The sequence below is a fragment of the Platalea leucorodia genome (assembly GCF_965183815.1).
Source record: "Platalea leucorodia genome assembly, chromosome: 7".
Classification (NCBI taxonomy): domain Eukaryota; kingdom Metazoa; phylum Chordata; class Aves; order Pelecaniformes; family Threskiornithidae; genus Platalea; species Platalea leucorodia.
The window spans coordinates 70300398-70320247 of record NC_138829.1 but is presented as its reverse complement, the minus strand read 5'-3'; the positions used below and the strand labels follow the sequence as shown (position 1 = coordinate 70320247).

Genomic DNA, 19850 nt, shown 5'->3' with positions numbered 1-19850 from the left:
ACCCTATAATCTGAATGCAGCATGTTTTAAAAATTGGGCTAAACTTACTCTTAAAGTCTGCTACAAGAGAAAGCAGGCTCGGAGAACCTTGATCCTTCTGGCATTACTTCTGGCTCTGTTGCTGTGCCCTTTTGGAGAGTCTTTACCTGTCCCTGTTTGCAGGTAGGAATACCAACCCCATTTATATATCACTTTTCATCCATCCATTCCTACATGCCATATAAAGCCACAAGGTGCTGCTACCTAAATTAGACTACAATTGCCTTTTTTTTTTTCTTTCAAAAATTACTATTAACAAAAAATGAAATTAATAAAAATCAGTATAACTTGAGTTTAAGCAGTGCACCCAAACTACACCGCTTTCCTTTTAAAGGCAAAGTAACTCTTCAGTTTCAACAAAAATATCACCTCTCAAATAACTCTTCAAACATCACATTGTGTCAATTGTTATTTACCTGAAAATTAATTTTGCTGATGCCTCTATCTTTTGTCTACATAGTTCCAAGCATGAATTCTGCTTTGAACTACCTCACATGTGCTCTGCTCTGAGTTCTGGCATGATAAATCACTACTGTCCATAAGACCCTGCAAAAGCAACTTCTTGTCTTTTAATTCTACATCGGTTTGAAAGGAGAAAGATGAAGTCGTAACACCTGTTTTGAGATTCCCTGTCCTCTGAACATGCAAAAATCAGAAGTTTAAATTCTCTCAGATAATTCTCCCATCTCCTCATTGCAGATAAAAAGGGTTCTCACATTTTAAAACACATAATTTTTATAGCACTCTTTCCAACTAAAGCCTTTATAAAGACATTTGGGAATTTACAAAAAGTTGTATTTAACCAAGCTTCAAAGATTCCTGTAAAATATCCATATGCCTTTTACACATGCCCATGCATGTTTTTCTTTCCAAGGGGGGTTTATTAAAATTGAATGAGAAGCATTTTTCTCAGTTTCCCTGAGAAAGCTTTGCTGTATAATTCAGAAGGAAGTCAACACACAGTTTTGCCAGTTCGTGAAAGCTTTTTCTATTTCACTCATTTATTCTAGCTCTCATGTCAATTCCATTGTTCCATAACAGTTAAGGTTTTACAGCCTTAAAATAATAAACGTATTTTCTTTTCACATTTTACAAGTCTATTCCGCGTTGTTTTCACTTCTGAGAAGCAACAATACATGACTTTGAACACCTACTATCACATCAGTGACCAGAAACGTCTATGCAATTTTTTTCTAAACAGTGAAGTTCAGCTGAACAGTGAGTCAGGATCTCCTTCTGCAGTTTCATTTTAGCTTTTTCTAGAAAGATAGATTCTCTGAAAATATAAAAGAGACTGCAAATGATCAGATAGCAACTCATATAGACAAGCCAGACAAACAGAGATGCATTATTGAACAATGTTTAAAGCATCAATCACAATATTTCTCCATTCCATGCATTCCACAACCTGCTGTTGATCTAGAGGACATGATGAAATACGCTTCACTACTGCTTCGATTATTCTGTAAGTTTATCCTTCTGTCTTCTGTTCTACACAAGAAATGGTTTACAATATATGCAAATTGACATAAACAGCCCTATTGTGACCCAATTTTGTATTGGTTCCCTCGATTCCTATGTTTCTCCCCAAATATCCTCATAGGCATAATCTCATTTTATTAACAAAGCAACCACTGCTGCTATGGAGAGCAGCACTTCAATCTTCATCACGTGGACCAGAATACACTGAAGTTGCGCGATAGTTTTTGTCAGTGTTTTTTAAAAGTAAATCAGAGCTCTAACTACTAGTAGAAATAGGCAATAAAGCAGTTTTCTTATGAAAACTGGTTTTCAAAAACTGATTAATGCCTGTGAACTTGAACGATTCCAAAGAAAACGTCACATCTAATGGAACTTTTCTCTACTGGAGAAAAGTCATCATTTGAAACAAGATCTCCAGGGCAGCAAACAATCGTTAAGATGCTTTATTGACACTATCCACTCACCGCAAAAGTATCTGCCTGCATACAATTAGATCTTAGCTTTTCAATAGTGTTTTATTGGCAGTGGAAAATGCATCAGTACTTTATTGAAAGAAAGCAATAAATAATACTGTGATAAAAATAGTTCAAAAGTAGACTGTACATATTGTTACATAATCTGAAAATACACAAAAGATTAATAGAAAAACAGAACAGTAACAATGAATTTCAGTTTTACAAGCAAGTTAAAAGTGGAAAACAAAATAAGAAAAAAAGACATGCTATATATATTGTTGCATAATAAATAATGCACCATCTGAACAGATTCTTGCTGGCTTTTTAATATGCCATTTGCAAGTGTTGGATACATTTTCTACTCACACAGTCCAAAATGGCTACAACCATCAAAACTGAAGTCCAGACAACTCTTTAGAACAAGTTTACAAAACACAAAAGATGACTTACATAAGAAAAGTAAGGCCTTTATTAGAAATTGCACTGCTTTAGTTTTCAGCCCATTGTACCTTCATCTTTCGCTACTCATTTGACAGGAGACTGCAGTGCTTCGTGATTGGTCCATTAAAACTAGTTTCACCAGCATCTTTCCACAAGTGTTTTCAATCAAACAGATCTAGGACAAAAACTCTCTGTGGCCTGTGGATTACGCCCAGGAATTATTTTGAAGTCTATCTTCCTCAGTTAAGGAAAAAAAAATAAAAACAGTTCTTGGTTTATGGCTTGTTTTCAGTCACTGTGAAGATACGCTATACAAATACAGCAGAGAGTGTTATGACCGAGTCAATCACTTCTAAAACGTGTTCCGTAGTGTTAACAGTTCCTCCCAGCATTTAAAACAAGTTATATTTTAAATAAAGACAAATTCCCACTACTTGACAAATCCTCTCTGTGGAAAGGTACAGTTCTGAAAAGAAGAACAATCATGTACCATACCTTCTACAACAACATATGCTTACCTGAAAAAAAGCCGGACTTGTTTTCAGATCTAAGCTAACATTTCCAAAAGACAAAATATATACTGCTTGGTGTCATGATACTTTTACAAAGGTATTAAAATCCTTTTCACCTTCAGTTTCATTATTAAAAAACAATGATAATTACAGTAACTGCATAATTTACAAAAACCCTATTTTACCTATAGGGACATATACATACAAGCATTACAGTACATTCAGTTGGAAAGACTAAAATTAGAATAAAAAAATCAGCAATGATTTGATTTGTAGACTGAATAGAAACAGAAAAAGTAAGTAACTATATAAATGAGAAGACACATAAATATAAGAAACATTTAGATTCTAAAATATTTTCTCTATAGTACTCATGAATTTATTTGCTAATTAAAAACTCTGTAATAAAATATCTCAAAGTGTCCATTTAACAAGTATTAACAGGTTAAGGGTTCCAAATGTTCAAAATGCTGCATATCACCGGTAGAAATAGTGTGGGTAAACTGTAAAAACAACAACAAAACAAACAAAAAACAAAAAAAATCCATTAGCAGTTTTTTTAAAAACATTTCATTCTAAGTTTCTCACAAACAGCTCAATAGTGTAGCGGTCATGCATCGAATTATTGCCATGCCCTGATGTATACAATTTTATTGCCTTCTCTAATCTCCAGTTGCAATGCAAAATAAAGCACATGAGGTCAAATATTTCTGCTTCTTAGGTTTTTATCCTAGCTCATCTGACTACAGAAGATCCTGAAACAGTGGGGAGAATTTGGGGGAGAGGAAGGCTTAAAACTTTAATGTCTTGAAACTAAAAAAATTTTAAGATAGTCCCTGAGATTATGAACTGACAGATCCATGTGATCTGAGTTGCTATGCGCAAGAGTTTCCCTTCTCAACATTGCATACGTAAGAACTCTCTAGAACTAAACTTGTATATGCAAAAAGGTTCAGAATCTGAAGAAAAGGCAGCCTGTACAGGAGTCGGTAGGGACGTTACTGGTGAGAAGAAAGGAGAGAAGCTGTAAGCAGAAGAGACAGGCAATTTATAGCCGATGGAAGACACCGGCTAGCGAGAGAAAGATTCATGGGATTTTTTTTTTTTTTTTTTTTTAAATCTAATATAGTAAAAAAAAAAAAAAAGTTTCCAGACTTGTTTGCAAAACAAAAGAAATACTGTTCCATGACCAAATACAGCAGGGGCTGCAGAAAAATCATTCCAAATCCTGGAGTAAGACAGGACTACATACCTTTCATAAGCTGGAATACATGTATTCTGTGTTAAACACCCTTGTGGTATCAAGCTGCCTTTTATTGCCAGCACTGCTCACAGCTACCCAAATTTAGGCTGCGGGTAGCTAAACCCAACCTGACAGCCTAAGCAATCACAGCGGCATGAAGTATCTAAGAATTGGAAAACTATGCAATTACCCCTGTAACAATTCAATATTGAAGTATATTGTAGTGGGATAACTTTGACCAAGCAAAGACTCTGAGAGATCAATAATCTGAACTGCAGTGTCTGCACACACTAAATTATTTTCTTTCCTTTATATGCCTAATTTAGTTCCCTTTCCCCCTCCCCACTTTCACTAGCTGTTTCATCCAACCTTTGATTTCAACACTTTCTACACAGCTATTTAGTACGGGTCCTTTTTGAGGCTGTTTAAAGAAAAACTTCAAAAAGAATACAATATTTACAAAGGTAAATATTTAAACACTCAGTCTTCATTGTAGGAAATAAGTTCCAGATTTTCAATATAGCAATCTACCCTGAAAAACTGAAACCGTTTTCTAAGTGTGTAAATTCACTGTATTAAAATACCTGACGCTTTATTTCATAAATAGCTGCTTTACTATTATACCTATCAACTTTACTCACCAGGAGAAGGCTTTAACAGGAGTAGGTCCTTACTGTAGCAGAATCCAATCTTTGTGTTCCTGATACACTGCCTATTTCAAGAAGCACGGGAAGACATGCAGAACACAGCATGCATGTTAGTTCTCAAAAGAAAAATCTCACAGCAATTTGATTATAGCTACTGTACTCACCCAAATCTAAGGTTACAAGTTAGAAAAGTAGAATTTATTTTACAGTTTATATATTAACCACTTCTAGTTTCAGTGGCTAACAAAAATAATTCTAAGAAAGCCTGTGTGCCAGCTAGCACACAGAAATTGGCAAAGGTAATTTTGTAAGTAATTTATTCTCTATTTTATATAGTTTATATATTTTTATTTTCTGGGCTTTTTTCATATCGTAAAAAGAAAGAGGTTTTACATGGTAAAGAATTCGCTTATTTAATTTACAGAATTTTCCACATGAATTCTGGAAAATATTTTGTGCTAGTGACAATATTTAAAATTTAAAACAGCTCACATTTCAGAGAGTAACATCAGATGCAAAGGTTGCTTTTTTGAGCTTTATTCATAAATACAATTTTCAGAACCTGAGACAACTCTGGCAGATTATGCTGAAGTTCTCATCCTGTCTGTTCCAATTAAATAAATTTTCCATTTATTTTTACTTGTGTTTCGTAAATCAAATTCAAGTAAAAGTTTATTCTCATGATAATAAAGAGACTGTTTTTAAGCACCTCACATGACAGGTGATCACCTTCCACTTCTAGCTGGGAATTTTTGTGGTTTGTTTGTTTGGGGTTTTTTTGTTTGTTTGTTTGTTTTTTTCTTCTTAATACATATCTGTGTGTGTGCACACATGCACACATATACATATAGATCATTAAGTACACAGCAATGAATGAAATAATGATTTCAAGTATGATCAATACTTAAGTGACCACTGCAAGGGGGGTAATGCACCTTTTACTCAAGTTTTAATAATCTCAAAATTATCTGAGGGAGTTTACTCACATAATTTTAATGCATATTACTGCATTTCAGAAGTGGTACTTACATTGGTCTAATTGCTGCTAATTAGAAATTATGCATCATGTGATTGAAAGACTTCCACTAAAATGTAATTTTGTTTTCCTAGATTAAAACAAATTTATTTCTAACTAAAATGCTCCTTTTGTTATTCCAATGAAGTCTAAAGAAACTCCACACCTATTACAGCTTCCTGAAATTATAAAGCACCCTATGGTTAAACACAGTGTTATATATACAACCATGCACAAGGCAGATGCTTTTATGCAGCAAAAAGGTAATTTGAACTTAATTCCCCTGTAATCTCAAGCAAAAAAGTGCCTCATGCTTAAAATAATACAAAACCAATACCATCAATCTGCATCTTCTTTGGCTGCATAGAGGGTGAAGACATTGAGGTTGTAACTCTGAAATTTGCAGGAAGCGTCTCTGCTGATCCAGCAGCTAAACCTCTTATGTCCTTTGGTCTAAACTTCTTTCTCCATGAAGGTGCTCTCCTAAAGCTCTTATCATCATCCTGTTATATTGATAAACATGATTAGCGATTCAAAAAAACGTAGGATTGTTACTGACATTAAAAGGATTACTGACAATCTTAACTAAACGTATCACCACCGAATGCGTTAATTTTTCAGAACGGTTCAGGTGCAATAGCAGCAGAGGTCTTCATTTACAAAAATCTGTATTCATTTGCTAGACCGTAGGCTCTTCGGCTCAGTAACTATGGAAATTCACGTGCTTGGCACATTTAGGAAAACGTTTTGTACTTTGAATATTTGTACTTCATGATTTGCAGTAATTCGTAAGTGTCACATCACTCATTCTTAGGGGATACGAGGAGTGGAGCAGATCATAAAAACTGCTTTGGGAACACTGACATATAGAGGCTCAATTTGAACAATTGCTTTTAACCTTCAATTCTGTCTTGCAGGAATGATGATACAGCTATCGTGCTTTCTCATGCTACAAACTACAGGAAGTGATAGCGAGGAAAAAGCGTAGTAAATACTATATTGCTGCAGTGTTTTGCTTAAGCACTTGGGTAAACTTAACTTGTAATTACCCAGGTACATCTTCCCCCCATTAATACATCTGCATCTTTGAAGTAATATTCCACTTCAGAAATACAATATTGCACTTACTAAATAGAACAGTTTAAGTCCCACTTCCAAAAGCGTCTATTATGTCAGTGCAAATATACCCATTGTGCAGCTCTATTTGCCAACTTCACCTTTAGAAACAGTTCAATCACTTGAATGCCATTTTACCTAAAATTTATCCCCTTTTAGACTTAGGAGACAAGTGCCTGCATTATTTGAAGAGATCTTCATGATCAACAAACTGCCCTGTGCTGCTAGAACAGAACAAACATCCGTTCCCTCAATGCTGCTTCTCTTGCGGTTTGAAATCACTAAGGAAAAATAGCTTAGAAAACTGTCAAGCTGCTTTCTGATGATGTTATTAAAACCTTAGTAGAGGTGCATACTGAGAACAGAGCTGTCAGGATGTGCCACAAAAGGGCTGCAACTAGTCCATTAGGCAAAAGAGGAACACAAACCCAATCAAGGTCTGTCATAGCAGCCTCCTTCCTCAACATACTGGTGTATGCTTCGCCTCACTCCTCCAAAAGCAGTTTAAGCCAGCACTTTCACCCTCCCCCGTCCTCTTCCTCATACTAGCACAAATGTTTCTCAGATATCATGGACTGATTCCCTCACCTGGTTAACCACGTTAGGGTTTTGACACCTTAGTCTTGACCTGAACCACTTTTGCCTACATGTGCTACTACATAACCTCCCATTAGCACCAAAGAAGAGGTAGCACGGGGTTAGGACTCTCTTTGGGGAAGTAACACCAGCTTGAAACTGTTCACTGCGTTACAGCATCGAGCAACTTAAAAGGTTAAAGATGTAACACTCTCTGCTTTCTGCTATGGGTTCACAGGGTCTACAAAAAAGTCTCACACCTAGTTTGTTAGTTTTACACTCATTACATTTGAATGAAGTTTATACACTGCAAGATCACAGGCTGCCCGACAGAAATTACTTTGATGTGCAAACAGACCTGGTGGTCATCTATACCAGTATTAACAGATATTAACAACACAAGCTTTCTTGAAAAACACTCAAAATTATTTGAAATACTGCTCGTTAGGACAAAGGTTTGAAATGTGCTATACAGTGCCCTTCTCTATTATAGCTCGTTCATCTGCAACACCGGTCACTAATTTTCCCACATTTTAGATAGAAGATTCAGCCCAAAGTGCTACTGTTAGACATTAACCATGCAAGCTACAAAAAAAACACACTTGCAAATCATCTCAATACTTTCATATTCAAAGCTATCTTACCCAAATACACAAAACCTGCCATATTCAGAAACTCTTGAAGACAAAGAATTTCAAGTTAAGATTTCTGTCACTATTCTGTCAATAGCTTAAAGACGTTCATGCTAAATTCTTTCACTTAGCAGCTCTGCTGAAGTTCCCAGGACCACAAAATGGGTCAACAGCTCAAGTAACTTACTTCATCAAGTCTTCTGTCAGTGCCCATAGCAAGAAGGTTATTAAATTCTCTCTCCAGAACAGCACGAGCCTGAAGTTTATAATACAAAAGAAATGGAAATTAATTCCAAAAGATTAGTAATTAGTAACCTATAGTAATTTTTAAAACTTAATATAACCCGAATTGTTTAATACCTGCTTATCAGATTAATAAACATAAATTGTAACTTTTCAAGTACTAAGCTGTAACTTATTAAAAGTTTAAGGAAGACTTAACAGCTCCCCCTGCCCTTTGTTGTGATATGAAAGTTCACGATTTCTGGCTCAAACTTAATTACTTCGGAATAAAAACTAGCAAACAACAAAAATGAGTTTTAGACTAATGTTGTGAAGATGGGCTATGAGGAATATATTCAAACAGTATTTTTTGTTCAAGGAAATTTATCAACCAGAATTGTCATTAACAATTAGAAAACAGTAAGAAAAGTTCTATGTTTTTCTCTTATAGGATTATGGACAACTTTCCATTTCTAAAGTTTCTAGAGCTGGGAAAAGAAAGACATGCAGTTACCCAAGAGAAAAAACATTCAGTTCCATTTTTAAGCTTCCTAAAGGGGAGAAAAATCCTATCGGCCATAAAGTAAGTACTTCTTGCTTACCTGTGTGTTTTGAGTGGGTATTTGTAATAAGAGAGCTAATGCATTGTAATCAAATGATTCATCTAAGGCCACAAGTGCACCGTGAACTCCACTCTCTATAAGGTTATTTGCGTATTCTTTAAGACCAATGGACATTACCCAATGCATCATTCTTTCATTGCTCCAGACAAGGACATCTATGGAGAAAAAGAGTTGCCAGATTTGTAACAATACAACTGTTCTGAACAAAAAACCCATGCTCCTTTCTTGATCTGTATGCTTGTGTTGGGATTGATTTTCACATATATGCAATTCATCATAAATGCTGTTAAGTAGTAGTCCTCAAGGAACTGTGTTATTTAACATTTAGGTTGCGATCCAGTCTGCCCCTGCCTTTTTGGTGTGCATGAAACGCTCTGATTTGGCAACAAAACTTCATGCTTGGACTTCAACACTCGGTGTTGGATCCTTTCCATACAGTAGCTTTCCTTGCACCCAGAAGGAAGAGTCCTCACTCAGTCTCCTCTCTCTGCCTACAGAGGGAGGCTACAGTCACAGCTATGAGAAATTCAGCTTGGCACAGCGTTCAGCAGATGGGGAAGACGGGATCTTCTATCTTACACAGCCACTTAGGGCCTTGGACCTCACCCAAGACAGATTAAGTATTTTGGAAAAAAAATTTTACTACTCAAAAGAAAATTCTTATAGCAGTTTCTCATGCGCTTCCTACTGAATTTGAACAGAAATCGTTATTACTGTTTAAAGCTTTATTATTTATTAGTTTTATAACCTTATCTACGTTTAAGTTCTGAAGGTGTTCAATTTAGTAATGCAGACTTACCTTCAGCTTGTGTCTGCATACTACTACACTCTTCCACAGTCATAAATTTTAAGTGGAAAGTAAATGTATTTGAAGTTTGCTGGAAGGCATTTCATACTCTAACAGTTCAACAATCAATATACTCTCATCTTAGAACTTTATCAAGGAAAAACATCATAAAGCAGCATTTCCATGTTCAGCCCAAACATCAAAACAAAACCTATGTTCTTACAAGTAGGGTTTTTTACTACTACTCAGGAATGTCTATACCAATTGAACAATGATCCACAGCATGTTTCTGGCCTACGCCAACTAGCACTCTTCCCAAACAATTCCCAGGAGGCATTCAAGAGTTATATGTTGCAAGGAGCAACTCCTTATAGGCAACCGATACAGCCATGGCATTTAGGAGCCTAAAAAAGGCTTACACAGGCTTGTTTCGTGGCAGTTAGCTGTAATTCCTGGGAACGTTCTCAGACACAACTAGTAGAATAACCACCAAAAGGTATCAACGCTTTAAAAGGAAAGGGGAAGAGCAGGCACAGAGCCTCCTAAGCAAATTGTGTAGAAGGTAATCCTAAAATTTTAGTCTATGATGTCAGAAAAGACTTCTGATATTAGGCAGAGGACAAAATTTCTACGGGAAGTCTTGAAAAATACTTTGAATTCCCAATCTTGCTTTTTCTTTTTTTTTTTTTTTTTCTCCTGTATTGTTCAATAATCACCATGATTCTGAAGATACAAACACCTAAGTCACCTGGATAGTTTTTCATAAAGTGCTGAGTAATAAAAATTACCAGCCACAAGCAACAATAAAATCACATAGATGCACAGTTATTATGTCAAAACAGGAAAAACAAACAAACACACCCACCCCCCACTTTTCCAAAACCCTCATCCTCCTAAAACATTTAGTTTTGTTTCAAACTTCAGAGCCGTAAGAGTTTAAAAAATGTCTGCATTTGTAGCACATCTCTGCATGAGCGAATGATTTAATGATAACGTTTCATGATGCACTGTTTGGGATCTGCATCCAGAAACATCTCCTGTATTTAACACCTGATGTTTTACAAGTAATTCCTCCTTCTAATGCCTTTTTTTTTTTTTAAATTTTAAGGCAGATCAGTGAAAACACGTTAGAACTAGACTGAGGTCAAGACAATGCACTAACCCTTAATTTCGTTCTGGCTTTCTTCTCTTTTTCTTTCAAGTTCTTTTCGATCGTAATTCAGTCTTCGTAGGCACATAATTCCACACTGAAAACTGTTTCTGTTTAGAAAAGAAAAACAAGTTTAGAGAAAAAAAAAAAAACAAACAACACTTAATATCGGAAACATTTACTGTAAGTTAGGTCTCCAACTTAAATCTATTTACCTGTGAAAGCTGTCCACCATTTTAAGTTGCCCACGCAGATCCTTTTTAGTTAAATGATCCAGCATTCGAGCATCAACAAGACATTCCATGAAATAGCTGCGATACTGAGGGAGCCCCAGACTAGGGAGCCATTCGTTGCCAATCCACTCATGGTTCATATCACCGTATGCTAATGTCTGTTTTTAAAAGATTAAGGAATAAGCTTATTAAAATGAGAAATATAAGAGAAAAGCTTTTTTAGACAACATATTTTAAAGGAAAAAGTAAAACAATGCTTACTTAATTCTTAGCCTGTAAAGATAAGCAAATAAAAATACTGAATACTACATGGATGTTTGCTGAAGAAGTTAACCTCATGAAGAAAAGCAAGTTTAGATATTCAGATCTGCAACTAAAACTGCCTTAATTTATTTCATGTTGAAGAGTATGAAAAAATATGCAAAAACTAATAAAAATAAAACAGACTGATCTATACTGTTTTGATAGCAAGAGCCATAGATTTTCTTTTTGTTAAGATGCTAAAACTACTGTATCTCTTGAAAACTGGGGGGGGGGGCGGTTCTTATTTTTCACATGACCCTATGAATACAAGATATCAAAAAAATAACTGCAGGGCTTTTTTTTAAATATACTTATTAGCTGTTTTCAGAAACTGATCCCAATCAAGTAAGGAAAAAAATGATAAAAACCCACTACTGAAGAACAAGCAATTCTAAGTGCTAGTCCTTATCCTAAAAACAAACCAAAATAAAACCAAGAAAAACCCCAAAAAATCCTTCCTTCACTGCAGTTTTGACCTGCAAATCATCAGGCATTTTTTGGAGAAAACTTTTTAAAAGAAGAGAGTCTGTAACTATGCATTTAATTGTTCCTTGAGCAACGAAAAACAGCGGCTCTTTTTCTCAAAAGCCAAGGGTAATAGTTCATTTTTACTGTGCAATTAAAAATCAAAAGCTTTATTTCTCCTCTAGAGGAAGGATCTTCTAGAAAGGAGCAAAGCCATATAGAAGTGCATTTCTTCAAGCCATCGCTAGGTAGCAGACTGAAAGAGCATGTTACTCATGTAACAGGGAGGCAAGTTATGATTTTATCATTGACAAACTGCAAATGAGTATCTGAGATGTAGTTAATGGGACTTAAACAGGTTTAAGCTGGAGGGCAGCCAAGCAAGAAGAGACTATACTGTCCAAAGATATGGGTCACAGGCAAATCCTGCCTTTGTTTACATCCCTGTATAAAATACTTGACTATCTCGATGCCTGAAAATACAATTAGGATTTGTCACCACTTTAAGGGGAAACAATTCATCAAGGAGGATTACAGAATTAGTGCACAGAAATCTACTTAACTATCTAGGCTCGGTATGGCTGGTAGCACACCTGTGACAGCGGCCAGGCTGAACAGGGACTTTCTGCACACAGCAGATATTCTTGTTGGGCTTCTGGCTTCCCAGAGAGCCAGCCCCCACCAAAACACACTTTATGTCATGCAATTACTTTAAAATTTGATCTAGTATGTTGCATACATAGAATACAATAATGCTTATTAAGAAAGAGTAACTTCATTTTGGTGATTCATAAGCTAGAGGACAAATATTTCAGAAAGCTAATGATAACAGAGACTTCTGAATATTCTTCTCCTAACAGCCTTATTCTTCAAAATCGTTATGCATAGCTTTTTTTTTGTGATGTACTATGTAACAAAGTATTTTACAAATGTTCAATGATGAACCACCAAATCTTGGAAGTTCTAGAAAACATTAAAATATTTAAATCACCTAAATATAAAAGTGTATCTTCCAAGTATGTATTATACAGAGATAAGCCTGTAGTTTCCCCCTCTCCCAATCCCCAAGCCACACCAAGAGCCACTAAAAGAAACTGCTATACAGGAAAAACAGATTCTTTCATGCTCTAATTATTGTGACAGTTTACATATAGTCTATAATATTACATAAAGTTTCCAACCTGAGCCCAGCTGCCCTCCTCATCTTCCTGTTACGTGGTTAGAAAAGCAAAAGAACACATACACATTAGTATTTCAGTTTAGTAAGGAGATCAAAGTTAATGATGCACTGCAAGACTCTAAGTCTACTGCATACCAAAAATAAACTAGGTAAGGCAAGCATCATGCATTGTAAAAAAATATACAAGGCACTCATTTGCCTACGAGAGTTTGCAAAACCCATCTACTAATTAAGTTTTCTGGAGGGAAGAAATTTCTGTGCAAGCAATTCAATTTGTCTATTAGTTAATCAAATCAGAGCTCCATTTTACAGATTAGAAAGTTCTGTTTACAGTCTTATCAATGTTGATTTTCTCCCCCCTTCTGGAAAAAAAAAAAAAATACTATCAAGATGCAGGTTACAAGGTTAATAATTAGAAGCAGCAATGATCCAGAATTTTAATGCATTAATTTGGGGAAGGAAAAAGAAAAAAAAAAAAAAAAAGAAAAAAGACCAAAAGACACTTGATTCAAATGTTCAAAAAGTGGGAAAAGCACTCTAAAGAACAGAAGTGGCAACACTGTAAACTAACCGTTTGTTGTGTGGCTGTAAGATTTTCCATTTCTTCATGTGTTACCCAGACATTTCCCGTGGTCTAATATGACCCCACAGGGAACCAATCCCATCCAGTGAAAGGAAAGCAGTAACAAAGAGGAGAGGTTGCAGAACATATAAGCAATCGGTACATGTAAGGAGCAGGCATGGGCAAAAGCAATGGTTTCTAAAGTCTTAAGTACAGGTATATGTATTGAAAGTAATGGCATGGAATAAAAGCCTATTACCATGGATCACTTTTCTTCAAAGATATTAACAAAACTGAATGTGATAAATAGCTTACACTGATGTAATTAATGGGCAAACCCTTGACTCTGCTCTGATCCGAAAAATGCATTTGTAGCCTAGTACCTAATCCCAGGAATCTCAGAAATAACTTCAGATTGCAGGGCAGGCAGACTCATGAGAGGGAATTCACACTAACTTTAAGTGTCTAAATTTACTATAGTAAAGAGAGACAGGAGGACTCCTACGTTTATGTAGGTTGAATCATTATTTGGAGTTAATGGGCTTATACATGGACTAAAAGAGCCTCCAACTATTTTACAAATTTCTGTATGCACATGTATACTTCATCTGTATTATAAATTTTTCTCAGGCCAAAAGATGAGGCAAATAACACGTACTCCAAATATTCTGGATTATATACTTACACTGATATAAACTTCTCTTTCCCTTAAGAAATAAAATGTAGTTAATCCTTCATTTATTTTCCATGAAAGGAAGAAACATCCTATATTTAAATAATGTGTTTCTCTACAATTCCATGTTTCCGGAAATTTTTATTTGATGCTCAAATCCTTTCAGTTTCATGTTTATGGCAGAATTTTTGGAAATTCTAATGGTTCTAAAAGATGTTTATTGCCAGAACACTTTCCTTACCGTCCTTGAGGTGGGAGGGGCAGATGGACTTGTTAGTGACATGATTTCTTGAATGGCCAGCCTCAGCTTCAGTCTGTGCAGAGGATTACTAATTCCAATTTCACGCTGTATTTCTGTATCAGACAAGGCTGACATGATAGCACCGCTTTTCACATTTGCTCGGCAAGCAGCCACATACCAGGCTGGCATCCCAACCCACAGCTGAAACACAAAAAAAGGAAGTAAGCAGGATCTGGAAAACATTCCTGGCTCCAAAACCTTAAATTCTTTAGACGTCTGTACATTGAGGTTTTTATTTTTTATTTATTTTGGAGGGACCACTTACCTCCAACCACACAACCACAGTAGGCCCATCCCACTGTGCAAAAGGTAAACCTTGTCTTCTGGCTTCCTCAAGCAACTCATGCCTACAATTACAGAAATAGTTATTAATAACAAAGAGAAACTGGTTATAACTACATGTTACAATTTAAACACTGCATTCAATTTACTGTCTTCTTTCCAATAGTTAGCTTTCTTCCTTTCTCAGCCTTATATGACATACATACTAAGGCAGCCACAGCACACGTACAAGGACTACATAGTGACATAAGCTGAACTGGATAGGAAATCTCAGAGTGGCAGAGATGATGGATCTTGCCTTTCGGAAATTTGTGTCTGAAACCGCTACTGACGCTCTAACCAACGCTGCCAACACAAAGTGGAGATGTCAGACTTATTTGTCAGTCAGATTCTCAATTGCTGCAATTTTCTGTTCAGCAAATTAGACTGAACCAAAATAGCCATTTTTCCTCAACATGCAGATTTGAAACCTGTGGAAGTGTATGAGTACATCAGATACCCATGCCATCGAAATGGTACTGTCCATCAGGCTGTCAAGACTGGAAACTGGGCCAGTAACCATTTAATTGGTGAATTTCAGTCTGCAACAGCAAGCCTGTCAGAATTTCGGGCACAGCTTCAGACAACCATTATATTCAGACCGCCACGCTTTGGCAATTTTACTCTGAAAGGCTGTGTACTGAAATTCAGCTTTCATCTCCTATGATGACACCATTTCCTTTGTTATTCTGAAACAGAAGAGACTGAAGTTTAATATTGACAATTCAGCTTACAGAAACAATGGAAGCTCACAAGATCCCTATAAATTGCTGCCAAAAATGTTTGATAAACCAAGAGACAAAAACTAGTGTTGTGGGTATTAGCATGAAATGTTGCTTGGATACGTCTGTCCGCAAAAATGGGTAAAGTCTGAAAAAAGCATATTTAAGCTGCCTTTGAAAGCTAGTTGTATATGGTTAAGTCTCCACTCACTCTCCTCAGAAGTTCAGAAAAACCAACTTCACCTCATTGGACAGTTTTTACTGTTTTATGCTTTTTATTCATGCCTGCAACTGTAGAATTAAGACGACAAGCAGCAATACTACAGATTCAGGATCCTACGTTACGTATTTATAATTTAGCCATAATTTAAAACAAACAAAATCTCCTCACCTTCAGAATTGTATCGTTAAATACATCTGCGATGACAAAATATTTAAAAGCTACAGATATTAAAAAACTACCACACAAGACATCTTGAAAAGGGGTTACTGACAGACTAGTAGCTTGCTTTGCTAGTAATGCAAAACAGACATGCAGTGTGCAGCTCTTTCAGACATGCCAGCATACCTAGGATCCTCATGTTATATTGGTAGATAACTAAACATAAAAAGTAAGGACTGAGGTAATAAATATACTAGCAACTGTTTTATCAATAGATAGTACTTCTCCACCTGCATGTCAATAAATTCCTGTTACTCCAGAAGAACCTCCCGATCCTTTATCCTAATTAAATGTGCTGCCTAAGAGTGAAAAAAGAATGAAAAAAGAGGAGGAAGGCAGGAACTGCCAGGTAACTGGTTACAAATAACCATTCTAAGGTACCCATTTTAAGACCCAACAATTAAGGTGGAAATCGTGTTCAGCCGTTAGCAGCTCAACAGCTAGATTTCACTAACAAAGAAGGGAAGACTATAAAAGTTAATACATATTTGTAGTCTTTAAAAAGATACATGTATTTCTAAATTAGGAATAAAGGATCAGCTATTTTCCTGCTACCACGGAACACGTTACATTAATCCCACAAATCACTAGCCCTGAACACATTCAGTTTTGCTTCACTTTGTTGTTTAAACATTAAAAAAATGAGGAAAAAAAATTAATAACATATTATAAAATACTGCTTGGTAAGACCAGAATAAAATGCTTAATACTGTATTTTCCAGAAAGGAATACAATGGTTTTTTCCAACTAGTTTAACTTCAAAATTGGTGCCTCTGTCTTCCTTTTCGGTGGTTGTGGTAACACGACCATGCAGTGAGGGAGGCCCACGAGCGATGAAAGAGCACAGACATGCCCAAAGCAGCCTGAGGTTTAACTAGGATGACCCCACAAGAGCATGTAATCACTGCCTCCCCCCGCTTATAAAGCTGCTTGGGGTATTGTACGTAATTCAGAAAACGGCAGTGTAATTTCTGCTAGGTTTATAAGTCTCCCTGCATACTTCAAGTTAACCATGAAACAGCAAATCACTCGGACATGAGCAGTACAGGGAACGTATCAAAAGCGTAAGGAGAGGTTATGATGCAAACTTTAAACTCATGGTGGTACTGTATGCAGAAAACCATTGTGTGGCCGGAAGGAAGTGTTATGTGATGGAGGCAAACATGTAGAAATCGAAACAAACAAACCAAAAATGTTTATGAGATAACTTCATGCAGAAATTATTCAATGGATCCAAAGAGGAACGCATCCATGGAGTAGAAAATTAATTGTGGAATTTGTTCACATAGAAGAAAAGACAGAAACTCGCTTGCACGGGAAATCATTAAAGCGAGAGCTCAAGACGTAGCACAGGCACAAAACATCTCATGGGAAGAATTCAAAGGCAGCTGCTGTTTTATCTGCAAATGATGCATCAATGGTTTTTTTTCCCCCATAGCAGAGAACTTCACTTTTCCAACAATTCCCTTCCAACTTCACCAAGAAACTCGCTGCCCTCCAGCAACACGTGATCAGATTATACGAAGATCACAACTGACATGCCAGTTTAGTTTCACAGGCCATCCAATTACACCATTTAAGAAGTGGGTGCAAAATCCAGCTTTGTATCTTTGTAAGGAAAAACAAAAGAATATTGCAGTAGTGTTGGCAGTGTTAACAGACGGTGTAAAGCTGGCACCATGAAGGATAAAAGAATGTCAAAGGAGTAGCTGGCTACTGGAATAACTCTTAGGTGACAAAAACCAAGGGATAGGTGCCTACAGACTTAATAAAAAGTTGGCTGAATGTCACTGGGAACAGGAGACCAAATGTGCTGCTGCAAGAGGGGAACACTTGTTATTAGACACAGTCAAAAGGCATCTAACGCCAGCTGTGGAGAACAAAGAAACTGTGGTCATATGGGATGAGAAATGATGTCAAAACTGCAGGTGCCTGATATAGTAGTGAACACACAAGGCCCTTTAAAAACCATTTGAAGTATTTGTATTTAGAATGGCTCTTGGCAGGCAAGCATACCCTAACCCCACAAGGAAAATAAAGCAGCCCCGTGCAACACCACTTTGTCTTGGTATTAAGACAGCATGGGAATGGATAAATCCAGAACTTGTAGCCAAAGGGGAATGCTGCATTCCAGATTTCTTGGATGCAACTGAAGATAACTGACTTGGAAGAAGTTTAGAGTAGAGAAAACAGTGTAGGGAAGGTGGTGAAGAGAGTGATACTGCTGGGAATGACAGAGTTGCCAGATGTAAAAACTGAACGGCAACAATAGCAAAACAGGAGATGAAAATAGTCTGATTCCAGGCAGAGCATCAGTGGGAAGTTAATATCCTTATTGTATATTGATTTCAGGTGTGTAATAAGCTTTGTGTGTAACTTTTTTTAAGGAGAGTTATCTTAAATTTAGGGTTGCCTTCCTTTTTGATTAATACAGTATTAAGTTTGTTGTGTTGTACACAGAAAAGCACAAATACAATTGTGGCAAACACTGTCAACAGTACAACTCACAAAGATGATGAACAGCATGAACAAAACACTAAAGCCAACTTAAATTCAGTAAACAAAGAGCAAGGGTTTACAGAAACATATCTACCTTGGAAATGAATTGCCACAAACATCTACTATTGCTAAACAACTTTCAAAACCCAAATTACAAAACTAATACCATCTAAGTAGGGTTTAATACTTCCATTATAAAAATTCACATCATGCAAATTAAGACAAGACATTGAACTAGCATTCACACTGAACTAGACAACACTGGATTTATTTCAGCAACACATTTTCACAATAAATTCTTTTGTATCTAGTATCTCCTCTTATAATTGGACTTTTTTGAAAAAAGGTAGACCTTTTAATATATTGCTAAAAAATCCAAATGAGATTTATCATAATTTCACAACAATCCTAATAAAAGAAATATAAACTTACCCTGATTTTGCACTACCACATCAAATGGTAAACAAAAGGAAAATAAAACAATGAGGGGAAAAATATAAAACTAGGATTAAACTGAACTCAAAGGCATACAAAACCAGACAAATAACATATCCTCTAATTTAATTCTGTCACTATAAATAGGTTTTTGTTAGTGAAGACATCGAATAGTGCCCTCAGTCTGTTTGTGCGCATGCATGCACAAATCGGAAAGATAAGCAAGCAAATAGGGATTAGAGACAACTATAAATAGAACCAGCTGTCATTGTTCCAAGCATTCAGGTAACTGGAATTCTTTTCGCTGAACGCAGGATTTTATAAGTGAACAGTCAGCCTCACGAATTTGTTTTAACCCCACCCTCCTCCAATATCAAAGTGAAAAGCAATTCAGAGCAGCTTTACCACTTTTTCGTTTTTATAATGAACGTCTCAAGAATGCAGCAAGGGATCTTTGACACTTTATGATAATATTGCTGCCTATGTTCAGAATACCTGTCAGGATTCTGCAACAGCTGGATTAAACTACATTGCTGGGATTTTTCAAATGGTGATTTGCTTCTCATGGAAGTTCAAAGGGCCCTGCTGCTGCTGCTTTGAGCAGTTAAGAGTAACAAAACTAAACGTTATGATACATATCTTCATCAACACAGTCTTGTTTCATACCCACTTCCACTGAAATATCTGAATCATATATACCTTCCTGTGAATAAGCACGTACCCAAATTTAATAGGTAGGCAAGGCAATTTCAAACTAAAAGTTTTCATTTGTCT

General features: G+C 36.2%; 1 protein-coding gene across 2 annotated transcripts in view; it reads right to left on the bottom strand.

Annotated features, from left to right (window-relative positions):
• Positions 1-2218: 2218 nt before the first annotated feature.
• Positions 2219-19850, bottom strand: part of PPFIA1 (PTPRF interacting protein alpha 1) — a 61091-nt gene continuing 43459 nt past the window's right edge. For both annotated transcript variants that reach the window (XM_082317900.1, XM_082317901.1), the window contains exons 20-28: positions 14923-15004; positions 14598-14798; positions 11156-11331; positions 10953-11050; positions 8983-9158; positions 8346-8414; positions 6172-6337; positions 4814-4884; positions 2219-3432 (exon numbers count right to left, since the gene is read on the bottom strand). In XM_082317900.1, the coding sequence (XP_082174026.1) occupies positions 4826-4884; positions 6172-6337; positions 8346-8414; positions 8983-9158; positions 10953-11050; positions 11156-11331; positions 14598-14798; positions 14923-15004 (1027 nt within the window). In that variant the 3' untranslated portion in view covers positions 2219-3432; positions 4814-4825. The remainder of the gene's footprint in view (positions 3433-4813; positions 4885-6171; positions 6338-8345; positions 8415-8982; positions 9159-10952; positions 11051-11155; positions 11332-14597; positions 14799-14922; positions 15005-19850) is intronic.